General features: G+C 40.6%; 1 protein-coding gene across 1 annotated transcript in view; it reads left to right on the top strand.

Annotated features, from left to right (window-relative positions):
- The window catches only part of SHC3 (SHC adaptor protein 3), a gene marked incomplete at both ends in the record, with an annotated part of 58,132 nt that overhangs the window by 27,719 nt on the left and 7,739 nt on the right, over positions 1-22,674 (top strand). Inside the window, 6 exons of the mRNA XM_082497791.1 lie at positions 6,382-6,445; positions 9,065-9,184; positions 12,315-12,368; positions 16,645-16,696; positions 20,820-20,946; positions 22,080-22,233. Coding sequence (XP_082353917.1) covers positions 6,382-6,445; positions 9,065-9,184; positions 12,315-12,368; positions 16,645-16,696; positions 20,820-20,946; positions 22,080-22,233 — 571 coding nt within the window. The remainder of the gene's footprint in view (positions 1-6,381; positions 6,446-9,064; positions 9,185-12,314; positions 12,369-16,644; positions 16,697-20,819; positions 20,947-22,079; positions 22,234-22,674) is intronic.

Below are 22,674 nucleotides of genomic sequence, written 5' to 3' on the forward strand. Positions count from 1 at the left end.
TGAGGCTGGGCCCAATTTGGAGGTTACTATGATCCTGATTAAGCAACAGAAGACAGTTTTAATTTCTCTCTCTATCTTCTTGATCAGTACTTGAATAAACAGGTAGAGACCAGGCTGAGTGTAAAAAAGCCTGAACGTTACCAAAAAATTATTGGAGCTACCTAACAGATCTAAACTTCCATGTACATTTTTCTGTATTTTTTTTGGTATCGTTAACCTTGCTCTTGACAGATGGAGGACTGTGCAGAAGGAAGGCTTTTGTAGGTATGCATTCAATATCAGGGGTTTGTATACCTCCACTTTATATTCATAAAAGCTCCAACCAATATTTTAAGAGGTTTTCTCTTTGAAAAGTACCCCAAATTTTGGACCAAGATTGTCAGAGTCTAAATAATGGTTAATTGCAGATATATATGACTGTGTTCTCAGCAGTGGAGGAGCAGCTGAATGCCTATTTGGCATTGCCTGTTGGTGGCATACATTTGTCATAGCTGTAAGGAAAAAAATGGATATGTTTGCTCCAGTTTTGCTAAACACAAATCTGACTGTGTGTGCATGCAGAGTGAAGAGATATATCTAAATAAGGTGTCCTACTGTTTCACTCTACATTTCTAAAAATAAGACCATTGTTCAGAACTGCTGTATTAGTAGAAGTTGTCAAGATCAGGTAGACTTCTCTGTTACTGATGAGTGAAACAGAGTTTCTGAAAGTTACCTGCATGCTATAAAAGAAGGTACAGGTTGTACTGAAATTGCCTCAAATATTCCTTAAAGTTAGATCATCTATAAATACTGAGAACAGAGCTGTTGTAGGGCATACCAATGGATAATAAGTTTCTTTGGCAGTAAAAGCAAGAGGGTCCTCTCAAGTGCATTGGCTTCTGATAGCAGGTTGATGCACACCTCACACTGAAGATGCAGGAGTGTAAGAAGAACGGGCATTGGATAGATTGCATACTACGTACCTAGTAGCATGTGGTACATGTCTAACAGTTGCCAAAGCCAACCCTTTTACTGTACAAAGTTTTTTCAATAAATCAAAAATTAAGTCAGCCAGCTTCCTTTCATTTTTTGCTTGTAGATTTTCTACATGTGAAAAAACTCCGTTTCAAGAAGCAAAATGAGGAGCTGAGGGGAAGAAAAGGAGTCATCGTCGTCTTCTTGCTCTACGAGTGACAGCAGCTTGCATGCCGCATCTGCTGATGTTGCCTTATGCCACAAACCTTTTCTTCCAGGCTTGCAGTCAATTGTGCGGTCAGGACAGACTTCACTTCGGTCAGAGTGGTGTGACAAATGGCATTGCTTGGTCTCGGTGCCACCTTCTCGGGGGGCTTCCCCACAGGGATGCTCCCATCACAGTACTCTGAATTGGTGGCAATGGGCACATCCACACCACAGAGTTAGACTCCCCTTCCTATCCGTACTCTCTGTTTTCCTTAGCTGCTTCTCCAGCCTTTCATCTTGCAGACACGGTCAATTTGCCAGTTGGCATTTAAAGTTCTGTAAACAGTAATATACTGGTTTAACCTTCAGAGTTTGTGAATGTCCCCTATGCTTCTTCAGACAGCACGTGCTCATTTTGCCTGTTTTGCAAATGAACAAGTAACATTTCAATTATTAAACAGATTTCTAAAAACGTATTTTTGGTCTCCATTTTTTTCTTTTTCAGAAGCAGGTCATATTTACACTTGGTATAGACTTTGTTTCTCCTCAGCAAATACTGTTACAACACGCGGTAATGATTTATGAGTTATTAAAGAAAATTGGCAGGAAGATAATCCTGTTAAGAAATAACTGGGAGCCTTCTATACAATTCTGCTAGACGTGATGCTTTCATTTAAAAAATCCATATTTTGATGTCTGATTTTTTGATCTGTGAAGCCATACGCTTTGAAGGGGGCAAAGATAAACTTGGGAACTATATGATACTAGAAGATATTAACAAGAGAATATTGGTCGTTTTTAAGTCTCATCATACAAAACATTTCAGACTAAAAGCTAGTCAGTTTCTTGTCTCAATATTTGAGACAGCTATACTTTTTCCAAATATGTTGAGAAAATCTCTGCAATTTGTATGTGCCTGTCATTTCCCTGAAATATGAGTTCCAGAATTCTTTTTTTTAATCAATTAAATCGTATTAATTAAAACCAGCAACAACAAAACCTAGCATCACAGCCAAAAAAATCATTGAAACCACAAGAAGGGAGGGTATTTTCATGTGATGGTGTTTCATAGAGGAACAGATTTGAGCTTCCTGAGTGGGCTACCTTATATAACAGTCAGAATAAAATATGACTAAAGCTATGAAAAATATCAGGGCATTAGCCTTTTTAATGGAACAAAATGGCAATGTAAAATGTCTTTTTTTTTCTGTCTCAGAGAGATGTCAAGTCACTTTAAAGCAGAATAGGTCAGCCTCAGAAAATGCATATTTGTAATTTTTCACTGGATAAATTTGCGTGCCGAAATTATATTCAAAATACACAACATGTTTTCTGCCAAGAAAACGACTCCACAGTATGACCATCTGCAAAGCAGAAAATACTCTTGGACAGATTTGGAACTCAGCATGTGGTCCCTACTGCAGACAGAGAAGTAGCTAATTTTACAAGAGATCACGATAACTTGCCCTGGTATTTGTCTAAGCCTAGCTAATGAAACAGCATGGGGCTTAGAAAGGTGTAATGTGTGTCTATGTCAAATATTTTTCTTATTGGAAAGGAAGCAAATGTAGTCACATCCGACTTTTCCAAACTCTGTGCAACTGTTCAGCCACGCAGATATGTCCAGAACTTTTGCCTTCCTTAGACAAGTGTTTGCATGCACAAGTCAGGTAACGGTGCTCTCAACGTAGCAGCAATATCTATTTTGGGGCTTGACTTGTGGCTCAGGTGTTTGTGCTGCAGAGACATTTGCCAATTTGATTTGCTCCAAAAAATGCTTATGTCTGCCCTGTGCTGCCTGGCAATGCAAGCTAAAAAGAAGTCTTTACGATGTCTTTTCCACGTTACCAGGCTATCTGTGCAAAGACCTCCCCACCCTAAAATAATCTAGAACATTCTGAACAGAGGGATCAGGAACCTTCCCCTGGAAAGAGTGCGTATCAGTGTGGTGGCAGATACTCAGCCATCCTTTTTCTTCCTGTTTTCATCAGATACTTCTTTAAGACTTCTTAACTCCCAGGTGAGAAAAGTACCATGCCTTTTGTTGCACGTACACAAAGCATTGCAGCCAGGCTGCTCTGACCTTGCCTAGGCAGAATTGCTCTGTCAATATCTTGTCTGAAGTTCCTCATTTTTGCCGAAAGCATTGTTAACTTAAACCCTCCAGTCGCTTGGGTACATTTAATATTCACACTGTTTCAAATACTGAAGTTAAAGAACTATCAAACTCAAGTTCAGACATCCTGCCTCATCTGACGTGTATCTCAACAAGTTGTCGCCTTTCTCAGGTCCTTCCCCCCACTTCCAGTCTTCTTGCAGACTTTGTGAACATCGAGTTCGGTAAAACCGAGATATTTTACTAAAAGGAAGACAGGTAGTTGGAAGATCTATAGTGTTTTGTTAGTGAGTGAGAGGATGTATATCCTGGTTTTTCAGCTGCGTAGTGCTTTCCCCGCTGTGCCGAGGCAGGGTGTGCGAGCAGTAACCGAAGCTGCCGTGCCAACCCTCAGCCCTGGGCTTCAGCCTCTTCAGCTGGTGCATTTCCTCTCCTACACTCAAGTGGCAGTTTTGATCAACAAGGTCCTTGAGTCAGATGGGTCTATTGAGTAACACGCTTTATGTCTGATTATCAGGAGCTGGCAGGCAGAAGAGGTAGTAGCAAAACCACTACAAATCCCATCCCTGCACCAGAAAAATAACAAGCCTGTAAACATTTTTTGACAGGTGCGGTGACCTGAAAATTCCCTTTTCTTCCTACCTGTTCCATGTTGCGGCTAGGGAGAGAGATGGTGGAGGCAAAGAGGAAGAGAGGGGAAGTTACAGGCGGATGTAGCCCTCAAGCACATGTGGTCCATACCTCTGAAATACAAATCCTTTTTGTGAGAGGCAAAACCCAAAGGGATCCCAATCTGCTAATCAGACTACTGGAGGAGACAAAAAGGATGAAGTGCTGGTAGTGATGCCTCCGTGTCAGCCACTTGCAGCCAAAATGCCTGGGCAGCTCAGACACACTTGGGGAAGCAAGAGGCATGGGTCTGAAAGACAGCAGTGGGCTTGGGACTGCCACAGGCCTGGACTTAGTACCCCATGGCCTGGAAAGAATTTGAGTTGGTGCAAAAAAGAGATGGGAAACTACAAGTTTTAGCTCAGTATCAAGGCTGAGGGGATGGCTCAGTATAATGTACTGTACCGTACCGTACCGTACCGTACCGTAATGTACCATAACGCAACATAACCTGTTTACTTTTCCTGAGTCAAAGCAAAGCATTTTTGGTGGTGAAGAAGAATATTTCTTTTTCCCGATTACATTTTCAGGAGTAACCTATATCTCATTATCATAATGATCAGCGTGTGTGATGCTTGCTGTGCTGTATTTCTAAGATGCATCAGGGCTGCTCTTTCAAACCAACTGATTATTATTTGCTCTGTAAGAAGATTTAGTAAATTTTTTAACTAAAACACTTGTTTGGAGTCAAAGCAGCATTGTGCTAAATGTGGGAACTAAATACAAGCGTTGAGCTGTGAAATGGAGTGTGGTGGTAGCTGTGATGGTCTGAAAGCATGTGCAAGGCAGGGCTTCTAGTGAGAGGCAATTTTATTACATGAGCAGATGTAGTTGGGGGAGGGAAGAAAAGAAGAAAAAGACAAGCAGTGTAACAGACAAAGTCTCCTCTAGACCTGAAGAAAGGATTGTGTGCCTGAAAGCTTTTTTGACTCTCTCACTATAAATCTCAGCTTTCTTCAGAACGACAGGACTTTAAATCTGCTGCAAGGCCCGTTCCACCCCCACAACCACCGCCCCCCCAAAATAATAAATTCATGCAATTCTTTCAGGTGATTTGAACTTTGGATTGGGCCGTAGGTAAAAGCACCCGAGGCATAACTGTATAGTGATTACTGATTGCAACCGGATAAATCTGTGACATTTGCTGAGCCATTGTATGTTGAAAGCTGATGCATATATGACATTTCTCTCCTGACTCCCTTGTTGATCCTGTGCATTCTCCTAATGTGTAGTTGAAATATCATCCTGCACATGGAATAAAATTAAAATAATTTATGTTTTTATCAAGGTTGTGTTTCAAGATTTTGATTATTTTGACTGTTCTTTAGCTTGTAGTTCATTGTTGTTTTTTTTTCTTTTTTCTTTTTTTTTCATAAATACGTGTTATTTGCATGGGCTGAGGTCTAAATATAATGTGCTGTTAGTCTCAATCCATATTTAAAACAGTTAAACAAATTTAGAAGTTACCTTTACTCATCCCTGTGCAACTGTTCTTACAGTATGAACAGGACAAGTCTATTAGAGCTTTGTAGCTAATGGTCACAGGAAGGTCTCTCAGTATGTGGAAACAAATTCTAAATACTGACCAGATTGACTATTCAGAAAATAAGTTGTTAAATACTGAAAGGATCTATAGGATTTGTTTGTAGCAGTATGATTTCAAGAGTTTTTGTAATATACAGTCCTATGAAAGATTCATATTCAAATTCATTTTCAACATGCATTTGTTTCATTCAACCTGAGTGTGATGCAAAGAATGAAGCCGTATTAGAAAATTGAAGCAAAATGTTAATGGCATTAATTTTGCTTACAGTGTAATAAATTATTCAGATTGTATTGAACAAATATAAATTAAAATTTTGTATACCACATGTATTGTATACAATATGCATATTACCAGGAATATTTTAAGGTTCTGATATTATCTAAACGCCAGGTGGTCTTGGTCTGACTGGAAAAGTGCATAATATAGTAGTGAGAAAAATGATAGTTACTACCCCTTACATTACAAGAAAGGTTTAAAAAAAAGGTATAGAGCGGTGCTGATTAAAGACATGTCTTATGATCAGATTCCTTGTGTCTTAATAAGGTACAAAGATGAGATTTTGGACAATGGTATTAAGACAAATATTCTAATTTAGGGTGAGAAAATGTCTTTTTAATAGTGCAAGAAAATATTTTTATCCTTTGTAGTTCTCAGGATACTATGTCTTACACTAACATTGACTATTTACTGTCTTCTGCTTCACATCGAAATAATCTAAATTTGAATAGCACCTGTTTTAGCCTTGAGAAGAGAGCTAACTGACCCGCTAACTATCCTCACTTGTGAGCAGAAATATGGTCTGAAGCTGTTCTCTCCCAGTGTATTTCAAATATAATGAAGAAACCCACACATTCGTTTGCCATAAAGCTTTTTTCTGTCTCTTTAGGGAAGCAATCAGTCGTGTTTGTGAAGCCGTGCCTGGTGCCAAAGGAGCCTTCAAGAAACGAAAGGTATTTTTCTTTTCTTGTAGTGCAGTTGACTGTATTTTCTTAGTTCAACACAGAGGAGATGAGGCACAGCAGGCAGGTGACTTTAAAGCAGCTTTGAGAATTGCGGATCATTAATCATTTAAAGTATTGGCTGTTTTCACCCACTGTATGTTGCCTCTTAGCCTTTGGTCAGGATCTGCTTTTATAGGCATCCAGAAGTAGGAGTACACCTAGGAAAAAGATTGTGGTTTGCCTTTATGTTCCTACTGAAGAACCCCCCTGCTTTTCCTCTTCTTGCTTTTGTAGATGGCAGGTGAAAGGCTTAAAGCAAATAAAAAGAGATGCCTTTTCATAAAATGCATGAGTAAATTGTGGAAATAGGTGCTGGAAGCTATGGCAGAGGCGAAAAATATCTGTTCTTGGAGCACAGCTCTACTAGTGACAATTGATCAGTTTGGAAATCCCAGATTTCTGGAAATGGAGAGAACATATCAGCTGATCCACTGTTCTCTATGCTCTTTCCATAAACACCTGTGGCTGCTGCTCAGTGGCCAGCACTGATGGCAGCTCCAGTGGGCATTGGCCTGACATGTTTTTTACTGTACTTCTGTTCTTATTTGCGTGGTAGGAGTTAGGATCTGCAGACAAGGAGTGGAGGAAGCCTCAGCTTGGTTCCTGCACTCGTGGCTCTCCACAGTCTTGCACTGCCTGCTCTTCAAGGGGCCTGCTAGCAAAGCTGGGATTTAATGCTAACTGTAAGGGAAGGAGCGTAGAAAGCAATTAATTATAGCCCTTGTGTGTGTTGCTGGGCACAGGGGAACAAGCAGGTGAAGGAAAAGGCCTGTCTGCTTCCCCAGCTGCTCCACCATCGAGGTAGAATCCCAGCAGAAAGGGGTGGGATGAAATGCCACTTGTTTGCAATGGAGAATCTTCCCCTAGTAAAATAAGGCATATGTGACAACATATGCCACAGCATAATTGGAAATTGTCTCAGAAATTAAGGTTGTGGTTCCCCCCCTCACCACCAAATTTATCTCATTGGCATTTCTAGGTTCTCTGGCTTTTGTTTTTAAACCTGAAAGAGGAAAATATCTTTCTCCTTGGAAAGCAAAATGATGCAAAATATCATTGGAAAAGTAGGTTAAACGGAGTCCCAAGTGCCTAGAGAAACACCTTGCTGTGTTACTGGTTTTAGAAGTACTGTTGCTTATTAGTTATTGAAAAGAAATAGTGTTTTTAAAGTAAGTCCACAGGCCGAGAAGAAAATTTGCCCAGCAACAAAATTTCAGGTAAATGTTAAAGACAGGTATCTTTTGCCTGTCCGTACTTTCATGATGGTTTTGCCACTAGTGGCTTATGAATTTGGTTTAGGTGACATGTACTTCTTGAGGCCAAGTTTTCACACTTTAACCACACTGGGCAGGTGATCCTTAAGCATGAGCTGGGAATCATGAGGGTTTAAGGAAAGAAGAGAAACAAGAATATTGAAAGGGGCTCATTTTAAAGAGAAGTTAATGAAATACTAGCTCTGTAAGATGGTAAAGTTAAAATAGTGCAGCACAAATGTTACATACGAGCAGTATGTAGGTAGTGTATTTTTAATCAATTAGGCAGAAGGAAAAGAAGCTAAAACTGAATATATTTAAGCTTTAAGGAGTGAAGAAGCACAAGTGTGTCCATCCTGCTGGGGACAAAACTTTCTAAGCTTGCAGGCAGCTTAGGACAAACACAAATTCAGTGGCAGAAGAACACTGCCTCCAGTCACAGCTTTGCTTTTATGTCCTAATGACCAGCATAAGTATTCACCAGTGCAAGTGCAGCAAGTGGAAGGACTTTGTCTGTTATTGCTGGGCAGCCTGATTTTCTACAGGCTGTGGTTTACCTGAATAAGGCTGCTTTCGTGCAGCAGTGTTGTTCCCGTAACTATCAAAGGTGAGAGGTTTGTAAACTTTGCTTTGGCAGCATAACTGGTATTGCAACAAAACCTACCTAAGATCTAGGGAAAGGCCAACAAAAGTTATCAATATTATTACATTCTCTTTATTACATCCCCATACTTTGTACTTATTCTCTGCATTAGGAGTAATCTTCAGCTGCATATTATACTGCAGCATACAGAGGTCTTAGCCTATGGCTGGGCTTTTACCTGCTGCTAAGAAGTCTACAAGTGTAATGACACTGTGTATCCCTTTTTGTGAGCATCCCATCAGTACCACTGGAGTCCAGTTTTCCATGTGGGAAGCGGGCAGACCAGTCAGTAGATGCAGAGCACACAACAGTTTTCTTTTCAGGAGTTGAAGCTCTTTTTACAGAATTAGAATGTGCCATTTTAACATACTGACTTAAGGCATTCATCTTAGTCTGCTCATTTGGGCCCTCGGTGAAGATGAGGCTGCTGTATCACAAAACCCCTATTTTGTTAGGTCAAGAGTGGATGAATACCAGCCTAGCTGCTATTATTATTATTAGTGTTGTTATTATTACATTATCTCCAGAGAAAAACAGCTGTTGCAGTGAAATGATCTTTGAGAATTCAGCAACTTTTTAGAAACGTGTAAGATTACAGTGAACCCTGCATACAATGAAGGTAATACCAAACAAGGAGAGAACAAAAATGTGCTTTTTTCCCTCCCCTTACAGCCACCAAGCAAAGTTCTTTCTAGCATCTTGGGAAAAAGCAATCTTCAGTTTGCAGGAATGAGCATAATGCTGAATATCTCTACCACCAGCTTAAACCTAATGACTCCTGATACAAAACAGGTGAGTGTAACTGCTATATTAATTTGTGAGGCTTTTGATGAACAGTATACTGCATAATTACTTGCTGTCTGCCAAGGTACTCAGTTGCTCAATGTTATTATTCCACAGTAATGTCTATAAAATGAATGAAAACAGAATATAAAGCACAGTAGGAGTCATAGTTTATTCCGGTATTCAACACAGCTTTGATGAATTATTTTCTTCTTGCCATGTTTCAGGTAGCTCAGTTTTGCTCTGAAAAGACTATGATATTAAATGGTATTTTCAGGTCGTGGGAGTTCTTGTTGGGTACAGCTACAAACTTTCGGAGTGTTAAAAGGGATGCATTTAGAGTAAGTGATTAAAGGACTGAATGCACATTCCCGATCTTGTTGTCGTTCTTCCCATTTAGAGCCTTAAAGGGCAATCTAGTCCTGAGGCGCTGCTAAAAATACAGCCTCAGGGATTTTGCAGTGCAGTGAAATGCCAGTCTTTTAGAGAGACAAGGCAGCCTTTTTCAAACAGCCCATTTCTTCTTCACTGTGCTGAAGGTACAGACAGACTTTGGGGAATCACTGCAGAGGATTGTGAATGATGTATGAGATGAGAAAAATCCTTGCTCAGGGTATATATAAAGAGAAAGCAGACAGACATGCGCAGTCACTGCTATGCTATTTGCTGTGAGCCACATACTGCATTAGGGCATGCAACTTTCTGCCCAGATACAGCTAGAGAGAAAAAAAAAAAAAAATTCCTGCCATCCTTAGGAGCCTCGGGATTAAAGATTAAGAAAGAATGCATACATTGTCTATTAAAAAGCTTGCTGTTTATTATTATGTTTTCATTGATTTATCTTCATTCTTATCCTTATTTAGAAAACATCATAATCTTCTGCAGCGAGCACTGAGACTGTGGGAGCCGCGTTATGGCTGGTTGCAGTAGTTTGGAGCCTTATTATGGAGTATACACAGCAGGGCTTCTCATAAGGACAGTTGCCCCCGGTCAGGAGCATAGGAACTTGATGTTAATTAGATCTACTAAAAAAGTGCCAAATCCTGAAAGTTGCCTTGTCTTCAGCTAATGTCAGGGTAGAAATGAAGTTAAACTGATTTATCCCAGGGAATAACCTTTCCCCAGATGTTTTGTCTTTTTCTCTGAGTTCACAAAACTGTTTATCTTTCTCTCACATCATTCTTTTTGAGGTAGACTTGGTCTGGGTGCTGCAGGCCTGGGAAACATCTGGTTTCTCAGAGATCCTCAGTCTGGTGTCCCTTGTTTCTTGTTTGTGCCAAGCATTTGATTTGAAAATAAGCATGGCTCAGCAGCTTTGGCCTTTGAGGCCCCACCCAGGAACTTCCAAAATAGCCTTTTTTCCCCAAAGGAGCTGAAAGGCAAGAAAAGACAGGACAGTTTTGTTGGCCCTTGGGGTAGCAGGAAAGCCATTGCATGTATCCCTGCGCAACAGTTTTGTGAACATGTTAAGCAGGGATGAGTGGAAGTTGATTTTATTTTGTTTTGTTTATTTGTTTAAAATGCAGATTTGGGTAGACTGAAACGTTTCTAAACTATGTGCCAACATTAGCAATCATTTCATTGTAAGCAATGCAAGGCATTGGTAATTTCCTATGCCTTGTTTCAATTTTGGTATTGGCGGGGGGGAAATACCCCTGCCTCAAACTCAACTAAACAGTTTAGCTGTGGAATTAAAAAAAAAAAAAAAACAAAACTGTCTGACTTGAACTGGTGGTTTCAAGCACTTCTCAGTTTTCTTAAAATTTGGAAAAAAAAGTTTTGAGGCAATCTGAAATACTTTTTGGTTTTTGTGATCCTGCACTAAAAGATTGGGTTATTTGCACAATTCAAGATAGAGACAATATTAAATGTGGAATAAATCTTCAGTAGTTCATCTCTATTGTTAGGATCACTTCTTCTTTATGGGAAAAAAGAGAAGGAAATCCTCACTGATGAGTAAGGGAATGATAGTTCACCACTGAACATCTAAAAATCAAGCACATCTTCAGAGGCTGCTGGAGGAGAAGCAGGAGTGTTGAAAACAAAGCATTCTTTACGTGAAATAAGTACCACAAATCATTGTCAACACTCTCTGACTTGGCAAATCAGCAAGATCTAGAGTAACTCATGCCAGTACTTTTTCTTTGCAAGGAAGATAGGTGCTAGTTCGGGTCTTTACAATGCAGGGTGGGAGAACAGCCCAGAAAATCTTTTCAGCCTCATTTTTTTCCAAAACGGTTTTCTATAGTATGTGGTACCGTCTCCAAAGTGAGCAATTAAGATCCAAATGACTATTATCACATGCTCTGAGGCACTAAATAAGGGGCCTGTCCTATACCAGACAAATTCCTTGGCATGGTTTCTGTGACACAAACGATCAAGTGAAATTTTCTTTCAAATGACCTTTTCTTTCCCGGTTGTTACATGATTTCATTATTAAAAGATTTCATAAGTTAAATCTCAGAATAGCAATGGAGCAGAGCTGTTCTCCTTGTATTAGAGGTTCATGATAATTTGTCTCTTCCCAGAGAAATATCATATCAGTTCAAATTGCACGTAAGCAAATTGATTTTCAGATGCTCTGGAATATGCCTGAGATTTTCTCCACAATACTACATTGCAGCTAGATTCAAAACTCTGTTTGCATATTGAAAACACGTTGGTGTTTGAAACACAAAATGACACAGTAGGTATTGGAAGCAATGTTAGGATTCTTAGCTGGTGTGCAGATTGGCATGATTTCATTGATTTCACCAGAGTGGCAGCAGCAGAAAAGTATTTTGATGAATAGGACCCTTTGCTCCATTCATCACTATCTGTAATAAAGAAAGTGAGCTTTAGCAGATTAAAATTTCTCCAAAGATACTGTATGACAGATCTATACGATTTACTGGAGGTCTGAGCACATTTAGCAATTTTGCCATGTCCTGCTAGGTTTTAAAGCATATCAGAATAGATACATTCATCCTTAAGTTTGTTTATATTATCATGCTACTCTTTGCAGTCCTTGTAGGTGAAACGCAGAGGTCATTTTGATCTCGGTTTTGGATTTTCACCCCATGCAAGGCAAAAAAGAAATCAAAAGGCTAAACTGTAAGAAAACCTACTGACTCACACTTATTCTTTCTGATCCATACAGATCATAGCAAATCACCATATGCAATCTATTTCCTTTGCATCTGGAGGTGATCCGGTAAGCATTTCTTTAAAGCTTTCCCCCACGTAGATATTTCTTTATGAGGACTGTGTGACAAAATTTATTGCTTAGCTTACTGAAAGAAAAATATAACCACAATAGCTCCTGTTTCCTGTTTCACAAATTATTCTTGATTGTTGCCATCAAACTCTTTTTGAGCGAAACAACTGACAAGCAGTCATAAATCGTCCTTTTTGAATGACTGAAACAAAAAGTACCAAAGGGCTGTGAGCATTCATATAATAACTGATAAGCAGGGCTCTGTTTTTCAGAGTATAGTATAGTCATATGGGTATTGTGTGAATTTTTGTCCTGACTGTTTTTTTATTTTGTACTTTTTACAGTAATAGACTATGTTGTAGTTACATTTATAGCAATGTATGCATTTTTTTTTCTTCTCATCTTTAAGTGTACATTGAAAAGAGTGTGCTAAATACTGCCTTCAGGTATATTCACTACACTCATGCAGCTTGAAGACAGGCTTTCAGGAAAGGCCCAGATCTTTCTTTCTAGTTTTGCAAAGCTTTCAGATACATCCCCACATTTGGTCCATTTAGATCAAAGGGCAGAATCCTGCTTGTTGAGCTTTTCCCTGTTTTTATAAGCAGCCCAGCCAAAGGCTTATGCCTTTGTGCTTAAAAAGTATTTGTCACCCAGGAAGCAATGGGAGAGTTATAAACAGAGACATTGCTCACCTCTTACCTTAGAGGTTTGAAAGCTTTTAAACCTAGATTAATTGAATGAGTATGCCTCTTCCTCCATCACACGATTATCTGTCATTTATCAGTCATGTACTACAGGTAAGGCAATTTCTAGCCTGCTTTGTGAGTTAGTTCTGTCAGTTCAACCCTGTGAAGTTGAAGATCCTTGGCACTTTCTCTGTTCCTTTCACTCAGAAAACATAAGGGCAAACTTCATTCTTAGTATAGCTCTGCGGAGCTCAGTTCAGTTCCAGAAGGGAAAAGGACACCATATCATAATAGTTTGGGGAGCAAAAAATGGATCAACAGCAGCTTTGAAATACAACAGATTGCAATGGATGCTGTAAATGAACAATTCCTGAAGTGGGCAGAGGAGTGATTAGCACAGTTCCCTGCCTCCGTAAGCAGATTCTTCACTCCCCATCTGCCATCCCAAATGCTAAGTCCTGGAAACACCATTGCACACTGCCCACTGATAGAGTGATTTACCAGGAAAGAGGAGAGAAGCAGCAGTAGAGATTGGATTTGGAGTAAACAAGCTCTTCCAAATGTTTTAGAGAGATAAAAATCATGCTACTGAGTCAGTGAGCTACCAGAGAAATCAAATTGCATGGTGTAAGGAGCCTACAAGAGACAGTGAAATTGTAAAGTTGCATTCCCAATAAGACCACTGCATGGTGATCTCATTCTGGGGGTGGAGAGGGTAGGTATGAGTATCTAATGACGCTATACAGGCTTGTCTCAGTGGGCTAGTGTCTGGCACAACTTTAAATCAAGAGCTTGTTCATAAAGCAGGTGGTTCCTTTGCCCTGTGAGCACACGGAATAAGAGAAGATGCAAGGATGTTATTTAAGTCGCAGCTTTATTAAACCATCTGAGACTCATACAGACATAAATTTCACCAGCCCTTAATGATTTCCACTTGGTGGAGGACCATCACCACCAAACCATATCCCCAAACACAGTTGAGCTCCAGCCCATAAGCTTATCTCCTCATAAGAGATTTAAAATGGGTGGAGAGAGGCTATACCAAACTAGGGACACAGATCTGTGCCCATGTTACTTCAGGAAATGTTTTCCTTATTTTGAATTTTGAAGTTTGGTTTATTTGGAAGCAAGGCTGCCCCCACTTCTCACCCCACCCGGTTTTCTGCTCTGGATATCTGCCACACATTTGTGCCAGCAATTAGCTTTGCATCTTTCCTCCCAGTCCCTAAGCATTAATTACCTTCATAATTCAAAATATATCCACTGGAGAAGTGTTCCACAGTCTTGGAGAACAGCTTGAGTACCATATATATTTTTGCAATATTCCCCTTTGCAATGAGTCAGACAGTTTCTGGCTGTGTCAGTACATGGGAGCTTAAAAATCTCTCCACCAAATCCTTTTACACACCATTTCAGAATAATTTTTAGTTCAATGCCAAGACTGTGTTCTGGATCTGCTTTAGCCCTCTTCAGCTCCCCTTATGATACACTAAGTATTTTTCATCCATAGTCATTTCAGGTGGCTGTTTCCAGGCTGCTAGACAAGGCGTCGTTTTTTGGAGATGCCTGCTGAAATTTCAGAGGTGGATCTCATAAGGTCTAATAAGGCAGGTCTCTCAGAGGTCCCTGAAGGCAGTAGTTTTTCAGTTTCAGCCCTGCCTCCAAATTTTAACACTGCAGTGCAATTTCTTTGAGGTGAAAATTATAGCTCATTCATACTTGTCTTCAGTCCTTGAATGTCAGGGACCACTTTGCTGCATCAGCCCAGCCCTACATAGCCTTTTGATGGGAGTCTTCTAATTTAGCCACTGTGAAATGTGCCTACCTTAGGCCCTTAATGGTTTGTCATAGTCAGCATGAATCTGAGAGCTTTAGATGAAATAAAGAGTAGGTGGTTCCAGTCTCTCACGCCCACGTTCGCTATGAGATAGATCTATGATTTACTCAGGCATAAATGTATCCATTAGCTATATCTACACTAGTAAATAAAATGATCTGTGGCCTGTTTCCTGGCCCCAAAACTAAACGGAACAGTGCAATTTGCATCCACATATTCACTCTCTTCCCTCCCTGTGGTCTCTTGGGATCAATGTCCAGCATGTGCTGGTCTCTCGGAGAATTTCAGAGCATGGTGTGGGAAACCAGCACAGCCAGGCAAGGGAGAGTAGCAACAATTAAACAGTATGGTCGACTGTGGGGCAACTCTCAGCCTTTTCCTTGACTCTGTATTATTTGCTACTATTGACATAGCTACTTTTCTCATCCGCTTACTTGCTGATATGCATCATTACTTCCATCCGGGTCATTACCCAGCCACTGTGTCACTGGGTGCTTAAGAAATTACTGGACAAAATGCTAGGGCTGTTCTTCTCTGCTCTGCTTTTTCTACAGACCAACCTCATTACTGCTGTGTCTGAGTGCATTCCAATAGTGCATTAAGTGATATGGCTACACATCTGTCACCAGAACCATGAACGTGCTTCATCCTTTCCCTTGCCCTCTCCTTAGGAAGGAAGCTGTATATACATACAGCACAGTGATTTGTTTTGGGTGGGTGGTGGTGGTGTGTGCTTGCACCAGAGAAAGCTAAGCTAAAGAAGTCTATCTTTTAACTGAAGATTGATGTTTGTTATGACATTAGATCTTGACATAATTGCCAATCGTCTTGGATCAGTCCCCTGAAAAGGCTTTGGGTAGATTTATGCAGCCAGCTGTAGTGTATCCTATATATACCTCAGTAAGGCTTAGCTATGCCTGACTAGCCAGGCACATCAGGAAATATGGGATCTAACCAGTACTTCCTGATCACATCAAGGATATACGGCACTTTCTGGACATGCCAGCAGGCCTCACGTTTCCCGGAAGCACTGGCCTTTCTGTTTCGCCTGCACGATGACAAAAGCCTGTGCTGCTTGTGCGCAGGAGTGTGAGGGTGGCAGGAGAGCAAGCAAAAAATCCCCAAAGAAGATGTCAGCCTGCTCTTGCCAGAAAATCCATCTTGCATGTGGCAGCGGGAATGGCGGGGAGCAGCCCATGGGCTGGGGCAGAGCGTCCTGGGAGGTTCTTGTCACAGCCAAGCAGTGGCTGAGCACCTCTGTGCCATATGGCACCGTCGTCAATAAAGTAAACACACCTCCTTGCCACACACAAATAAACACCGCTGCTCAGTATTTCTGGGGAGCAGGGCTGTTACTCCCACTCTTTCTGCCACAGAACCAGTTGATTATTCATGTTCTGAACCAAAAATCTCTGGGTAGTTTGAAGATGACGACTTGTAATTCTACTCCCTTCTAAATGAGGGCTGATCCCAATCCTACTAATTTTGTTTAACTGGTTTTCAAAGGCCTTGGAAGAGATTTTTAAGTTCTGCTGGAGTAGATCATGCTCTGGAGAAAGCAAAGTGGTGGGATCAGTACCAAAACCCATAAACCTTTCCTGGGGTTTGAGTAGTATACAACTGTAGAGAAAACCGTTACATTTGCGGGTCTGCCCACAGGAATATGCACACTCTGGACTGTGATCTTTTGCTATGATCAGTGCAAAGATTTTTTGCATTCATTGTGGATATCTTAATTTTTTGACAGGATACAACTGACTATGTTGCATATGTAGCTAAGGATCCTGTAAATCGGAGAGGTAAGTTAGAAATATCTATTTGGCATTTTTTTCCTTTGAGAAACGTGAATTATGCATGGTATAATTAAGTAAATTCTTTTTTTCCTTCCCCAGAAAAAAATAAATGCAGCCCAATAAAAAGATTGCCTTTGACAGAGTCATGGAAAGATTGTGTAGCAATAAGGAACAGCCACGCGCAAACGAGTTCTCAGACTTGGAACAGGTCTTGCCTGTAGTTTGTCTTCAAATATCACTTGGATTCTCTTCATCTCTTAAATCAAACGCTTGCCTTAGTTGGCTGCGTGAGCTTCTAGGCGACAGCTAACTCTTACCTACACCCAATCACTATGCAAGAACTAAGCAGTCCTCTGATTAAGTGCTCCGATAAGGTGGCTGAATCTGTTAGGTCCTCTCAGTAGTTGCCTAATTCTTCCTGGCAGGATCAGATTCTTTGCCAAATAGTGAGCTTTTGAGCCAGCTTGCTGGAGGCTGTAATCCTCTTTCTCAGTGAAGTTTTATTCAAAGCTGTATTGCTTTATGAGTGATCGGTCAGGGAGAGAGAACCTCTTGCTGATTGTATTCAAAGCCAGTATCCAGTTCAGATTATCAAAACTAAAAGCAAATTATAAAAAGTGTAAATTACAGTCTGAAATAATAGGTACAAAAAACTTTCCTGCTTGTAACGCAGAAAACATCACTAGGTCTTAATGCTAGATACAAAGTATTGTATAATGTACCTGAGAATCTATTTATTATTCATAGATTCATAGAGAAAAAAAAGACTAGCTCCAAAAAAAGACTCAAGCACTTCCAACAGAATTTCTGCAGAGTTCAGACACTTTAACTCTAAAACGCCAACCTTGCAAACCCTGACCTGCCACCTTACCATGGGCAAAACTAATACAATATCTTCTGTATTTTGTCACCTTTAATGATTTTGGATACCTCAACAATCTGTCGTGTCCATGTGTTGAGATGTCCAGACTTGAGAGTGGTGGCTTATAAATAATAGTTGCACTAAGCACACTAATATGCTGAATATTAGTGAAACACCTAGAAAACTTATGGGGAGTGGGAGGTAGGGAGATAGTTCAGTTTTTTACCATGCTTTATATTCCGACTTCATGTGTCCCCCATTAGAAAGGCTCTGGCATCAGACTGTAGGCTCTATGGTGCAGAGCTGCTCTCCACCATGGCTGCTTTATTAGTACCCTTCTGCTAAACTGGAGACTGGTCAAGTTTTACTGAGAAATCTCAGTGGCAACATAGTGGACCAGCATCGCAGTCCAGACGTTTGGACTGTAGGGTTTGGAGGAGCCCTGTGCTCTGTTTTCTGTTCCTGTGTGAGTGGATTATATATAAAAAATATTTCATGGACTATGTTCCTTATACCAAAGTCGAATGTGGTTAGCCTTAGCTTTCTGTCACTGTTCCTTGTTGAGCTAGTCTACCCTAGATCAAGAAGTCACCTAAGCACCAGGTATTGTCTTCCTGTGGTGTATGTAGTTCAAGTAATTTCTCAGTTTTCTTAAGGAAAAGTTTGACAGAGGGAACTCTGCATGTCTCCAGCTGCACTGCATATCCTCCATCCTTCTGATAATTTCTGTTCCTCCTTCTTTCATTTTTCTGCATCTTTTTAAAAAGATAGATGATGCCAGTTATTGTTTGAAGTAATCTAGTATTAATGTCAGCAATATATAACAGAGGCTGCACCTTCCTATTCTTGCTTGCTTTTGTCCTCATCATTAGCCAGTCTCTCATAAGCCATTTTTGCTCCAGTGAAGCCCTGTTCTCTCATGTGAAATTCTTTCACACTGTGATCTTTAAGCCTTCTGCATTAAAGCTTTCCATGGGAGTCTTCCCCAGTTTTGTATGTACATCAGTGGTTTCCAGATCAATAGCTTTGTATGTGACAAGTATTAAAACACATCTTTTTAAAAGGTCTCCTTTACCATGGGATCTGGATTGTCTTCTTTGACCATCACTGGCTATTCTGTCAGTATTTGTGTTATCTGCAAATTACTTTAGACGTGAGTTTGAATTTACTTCTGTATCTAGTGAAAATGTTACTGCTGCCGTTACTGCCACTAGCACCGGTGCTGTAGCAGAGCTTTCACTTGCATATGAAACTAATTTCTTCCCAAGGATGGAAAAGCTCTCTTCATGCTTTATATTCTGGATCTAGCAAACTAAAGGCTGTCTGTCTTCCACTGTAACATTCAGAAGAAATCATCTCTGTGTGAGCCAAACCTTCTTATCCTTTTACAAGAAGCACATCTCCTACCTGCTGAAAGTCCATTCACGTATCCAAGGAAACAGGTTACTCATTATGTCACCTACCGAAACAACTTAATGACTCATGCTTCGTTTCAGATCCAGACAGGTTTAGCAGTGAGCAATGCAGCCCCTTTAAATCCCCGCTCTAGTTATAGAATGCAAAAATAATAGCTTTGTTTGGCCTAACTACTGTCCACATTCATGGAGATAAGTCTGCACCTTGTCTGGGGGCAGTGGTGCAGAGCGGGTAAACAGCAAATACCCTGCTGCTAGCCAGGGATGTCTGCCTCTGTCGTTGGACACATGGAGGTCCTGGTTTTGGCTGATGAATCCACTTTCAGCATGCGGCTAAGGACATTTCCCCTGAATCAGACATTGCCTCAGCGCGCTGGTCGGCATAGCAGATGCTATAAGGTGGGAGGAGAGCACCACTGGATCTATTTAGCATGGCAGCACTGCGACTGTTGCCATCTCATGCTGCATGAGGTGCTGCTGCTGCTGAGAGAGAGAGAGCTTGGTGCCCTCATCATTCCATACCTGCATAACTGCAGGCTTCCTGGCCCTTTATTCTGGCCTCTTTAGAATTCTGTCCAGCAGATCAGCCTCTAAGTCATTGCTCAACTGTCTTAATCTCCTTATATTGCTTTAACTAAAATTATGTCACACAGATTTCATGACAAATCCTTATTTGTAGGACATTGGCATCCAAAGCACTTGATTCCACTGAGATGGGCACTGGCCATATACTAAAATGCAGTTTTTCAGCTGAAGAATTTATATTCAGGTTATTAAAGCAGTCAGGGGTGATAGAAATCAGTAACTTTGAACAAGGTCCCGCTATACTGCGACAGGAAAAGAACCGGAGTTCCAAATGCAGTCTAGGCTCTAGCCGGTAGACCACGTGCTTGTCCAGCACTGAATATGGAAAATGAACTTGCCTGAGCTTTTCTGAATATCACATAAGTGTTGTTCATTCAGATCTTTAGCTTCCAGGTCTTAACACCCATCTGTGTTCCTGCAGCATTAGGTGAATTCTTCACGAGTTCGCCTGTTTATGTTGTCACATAAGATGATATCCCCGAGCCACTCTCTCATTTAAAACTAGGACGGAATTGGCTGAAAAAGTTTTCCCATAGGAAGAGAGCTGTGTTGCCAGCCTCCCTCCTTACTGCCTCTTTCAATGGTGGGTTCAGAGATGTGACACATGGGGCAGTGCTGGAGCTAACTGGGGTCCTGGCTCTGTGCTCTCCAGTGATCCTGCAGGTTGCTGGGAGTGCCTCCATACAAAGAAGCAGGAGGAGGTACCAGCCTCAGTGTTACTGGGATCAGATCAGGGCCTGGGGTCTAGGAAGGATCCTCGTTACTGCTCCTCTCTCAGCCTGTAATTTGGGGAATTCTGGAAATTCAAAGGAAGTGAACAGCTTGCAAGCTTGGGGTGATTATACATAAAACTGAAGTGGGGATTAAATTGAGGAAAGCAAAGAAGGTGGTTTTTTTTTCTGTTGTTACCATCTACTAATATTTTTATAATTTCAACTTAAAGCTCAGAATTCTCATATAATCTGTTGAATTCAGGTAATAACAAGTGAAATTTTATGAGATTTCCTGTCTTTACGGACTTGTTAAGATTGTGGAACTGATTTGCAGTTTTGCCTATTGCAGCTACACACCAGAGCAATTTTATTTAACCTTTAAAAAGACCACATTGGCTGAAATTCACTGTGCCAGATTTGGGTTTTATTGAAATGTGCATACCACGAATAGGGCAACTATGCCTGATATGTAGGTGTTTTGTCATAGGTTAGTGCATCCTACCATAACATAAATAATTATTTGCATGTGCATGTGTCAAATCTTTTTCATTTAGCTTGTCATATACTGGAATGCTGTGATGGTCTGGCTCAGGATGTCATCAGCACCATAGGGCAAGCGTTCGAGCTTCGATTCAAGCAATACTTGCGATGCCCCTCTAAGATACCAACTTTCCATGACAGGTGAGTATAATTGCAGATGACTGCTAAAGGATCTTCTTTAGCTTTGTATTTACTTAGTAAAATGTGCTGTGGACAAAGCTGCTGGAGATGGACGGGATTTAAATACTTTAAAAAGAGATTTCTGCTGACTTAGCAAAGCAGGGCTTGCCTAGTGAATGTGACAGGATCACGGTAATTTTAAAAGAATAGGCTAAACATAGATTTCACAGTGAATTTATTGAATGGTCATGCATTTTCCATTGTAGTTTGTAGGCAGAGTTGGATGGCCAAGAATGGATATTGTTTGTGGCATTTCCTCATTGTTGCTACTGTCATAGCAGCTCCGTCACTTTAGACGAAGTAAGCTAGAGTTGCTGGGCTTCCAAAATGATGAGTGACTATTTCTGGTATGAGCCAGGGTGAAGGTTTTAGAAATGTGATGTATTGTACAGAGGTTTTGACTACGTTATTCTCTGAAGGATACAAAATCTGTTCGCTTGTGTATGTTTAAAAAGCTGGGATAGAGCATTCTGATGAGCGGTGTATTTGACATGGATTGCTATATGCTTGCTAACATTAGTATAAATTCCAGTGAGCTGGTACTCTGTGTAATCTCTTATATCAGAGTAAAATGAGTGTATGGTGAATATAAAATGCTAGTATCCTAATCTGGAAGCATTCTGTACTCACTTTAGACTTGTGTAAATGACTGTTAAATGTAGACTGAAACCACAGATCTGATCTCTTGACTTTGACTCTTTGACTTTTCTTCCACACTTATATTGGTGATAGAGCAGCCATAATTAAAGGCAAAGCTTTAGGGCTTAGTCAATCAATCAAGTAATAGTATTACAAATTCTACTGTGAGGTTAAATAAATTGTTAATACAGTTTATAGTGGTCTTTAAAGCTAAGTAAAAACATCCTTTACTCACCATAAAGGATTTAATCCATTGCAAAAGAGGTTTAGATCAAGTTTGTCTACACAGAGAGGGTCTGCTACATGATCCGTCATTGCTTCATGACTTATAAGGGTAGCTGAATTGTCAAAATAATATGCAATAGTGATCCCCTGACAGGCAGTCTTAACATACTGCAAGTATCTGTAAGTGCTTTGCAAGTGAGGGGTAAAATAAAACACTCACTTTCTTACAGGGTGCAGAGTTTTGATGAGCCATGGGTGGAGGAAGATAACGAGGCAACAGAACACCCCTATTACAACAACATCCCAAATAAAATGCCCCCCCCTGGCGGCTTCATTGATGCCAGGCTAAAAGCAAGACTTAACACTGCTGCAGACACCGCTCAGGTCAGTGCAATTGCATCTCTGCCCTCCTGCTGATGGATCCAAAATTTTTTAAAAATGTGTATTTCAAAACGGATACATTGGGACTATTTATAGCTCACAGCCCTTCATGTGTGGCCAGTTTCCTTCTGAATGGGCCTTGAAGATCTGGGAGGCAACAAATTAGGCAGGTTCAGAACAAACAAAAGGAGGTGAGCTCCACATGGTATTAAAAGATTACACAGGTTCAAGGAAGAGAAATCCACTGAGGGTTACTGCATTTGTAGAAACCATGTCTGCTTCAGAGCGTATCAAATAGTGCACACTAATTGGGAAAGATTTGATGCAGAGCCATTTAAAAAGTCTAGTGCCGTCATTACTAACAGTTCATTGTGTTAATAACTCAGCAGCGATCAGTATTCAGCCAGGTTCCTAGGTAGGTTCTCCACCTCACGCTGAACTGAG

Source organism: Vanellus vanellus (assembly GCF_965231255.1).
Source record: "Vanellus vanellus genome assembly, chromosome: Z".
Lineage (NCBI taxonomy): Eukaryota > Metazoa > Chordata > Aves > Charadriiformes > Charadriidae > Vanellus > Vanellus vanellus.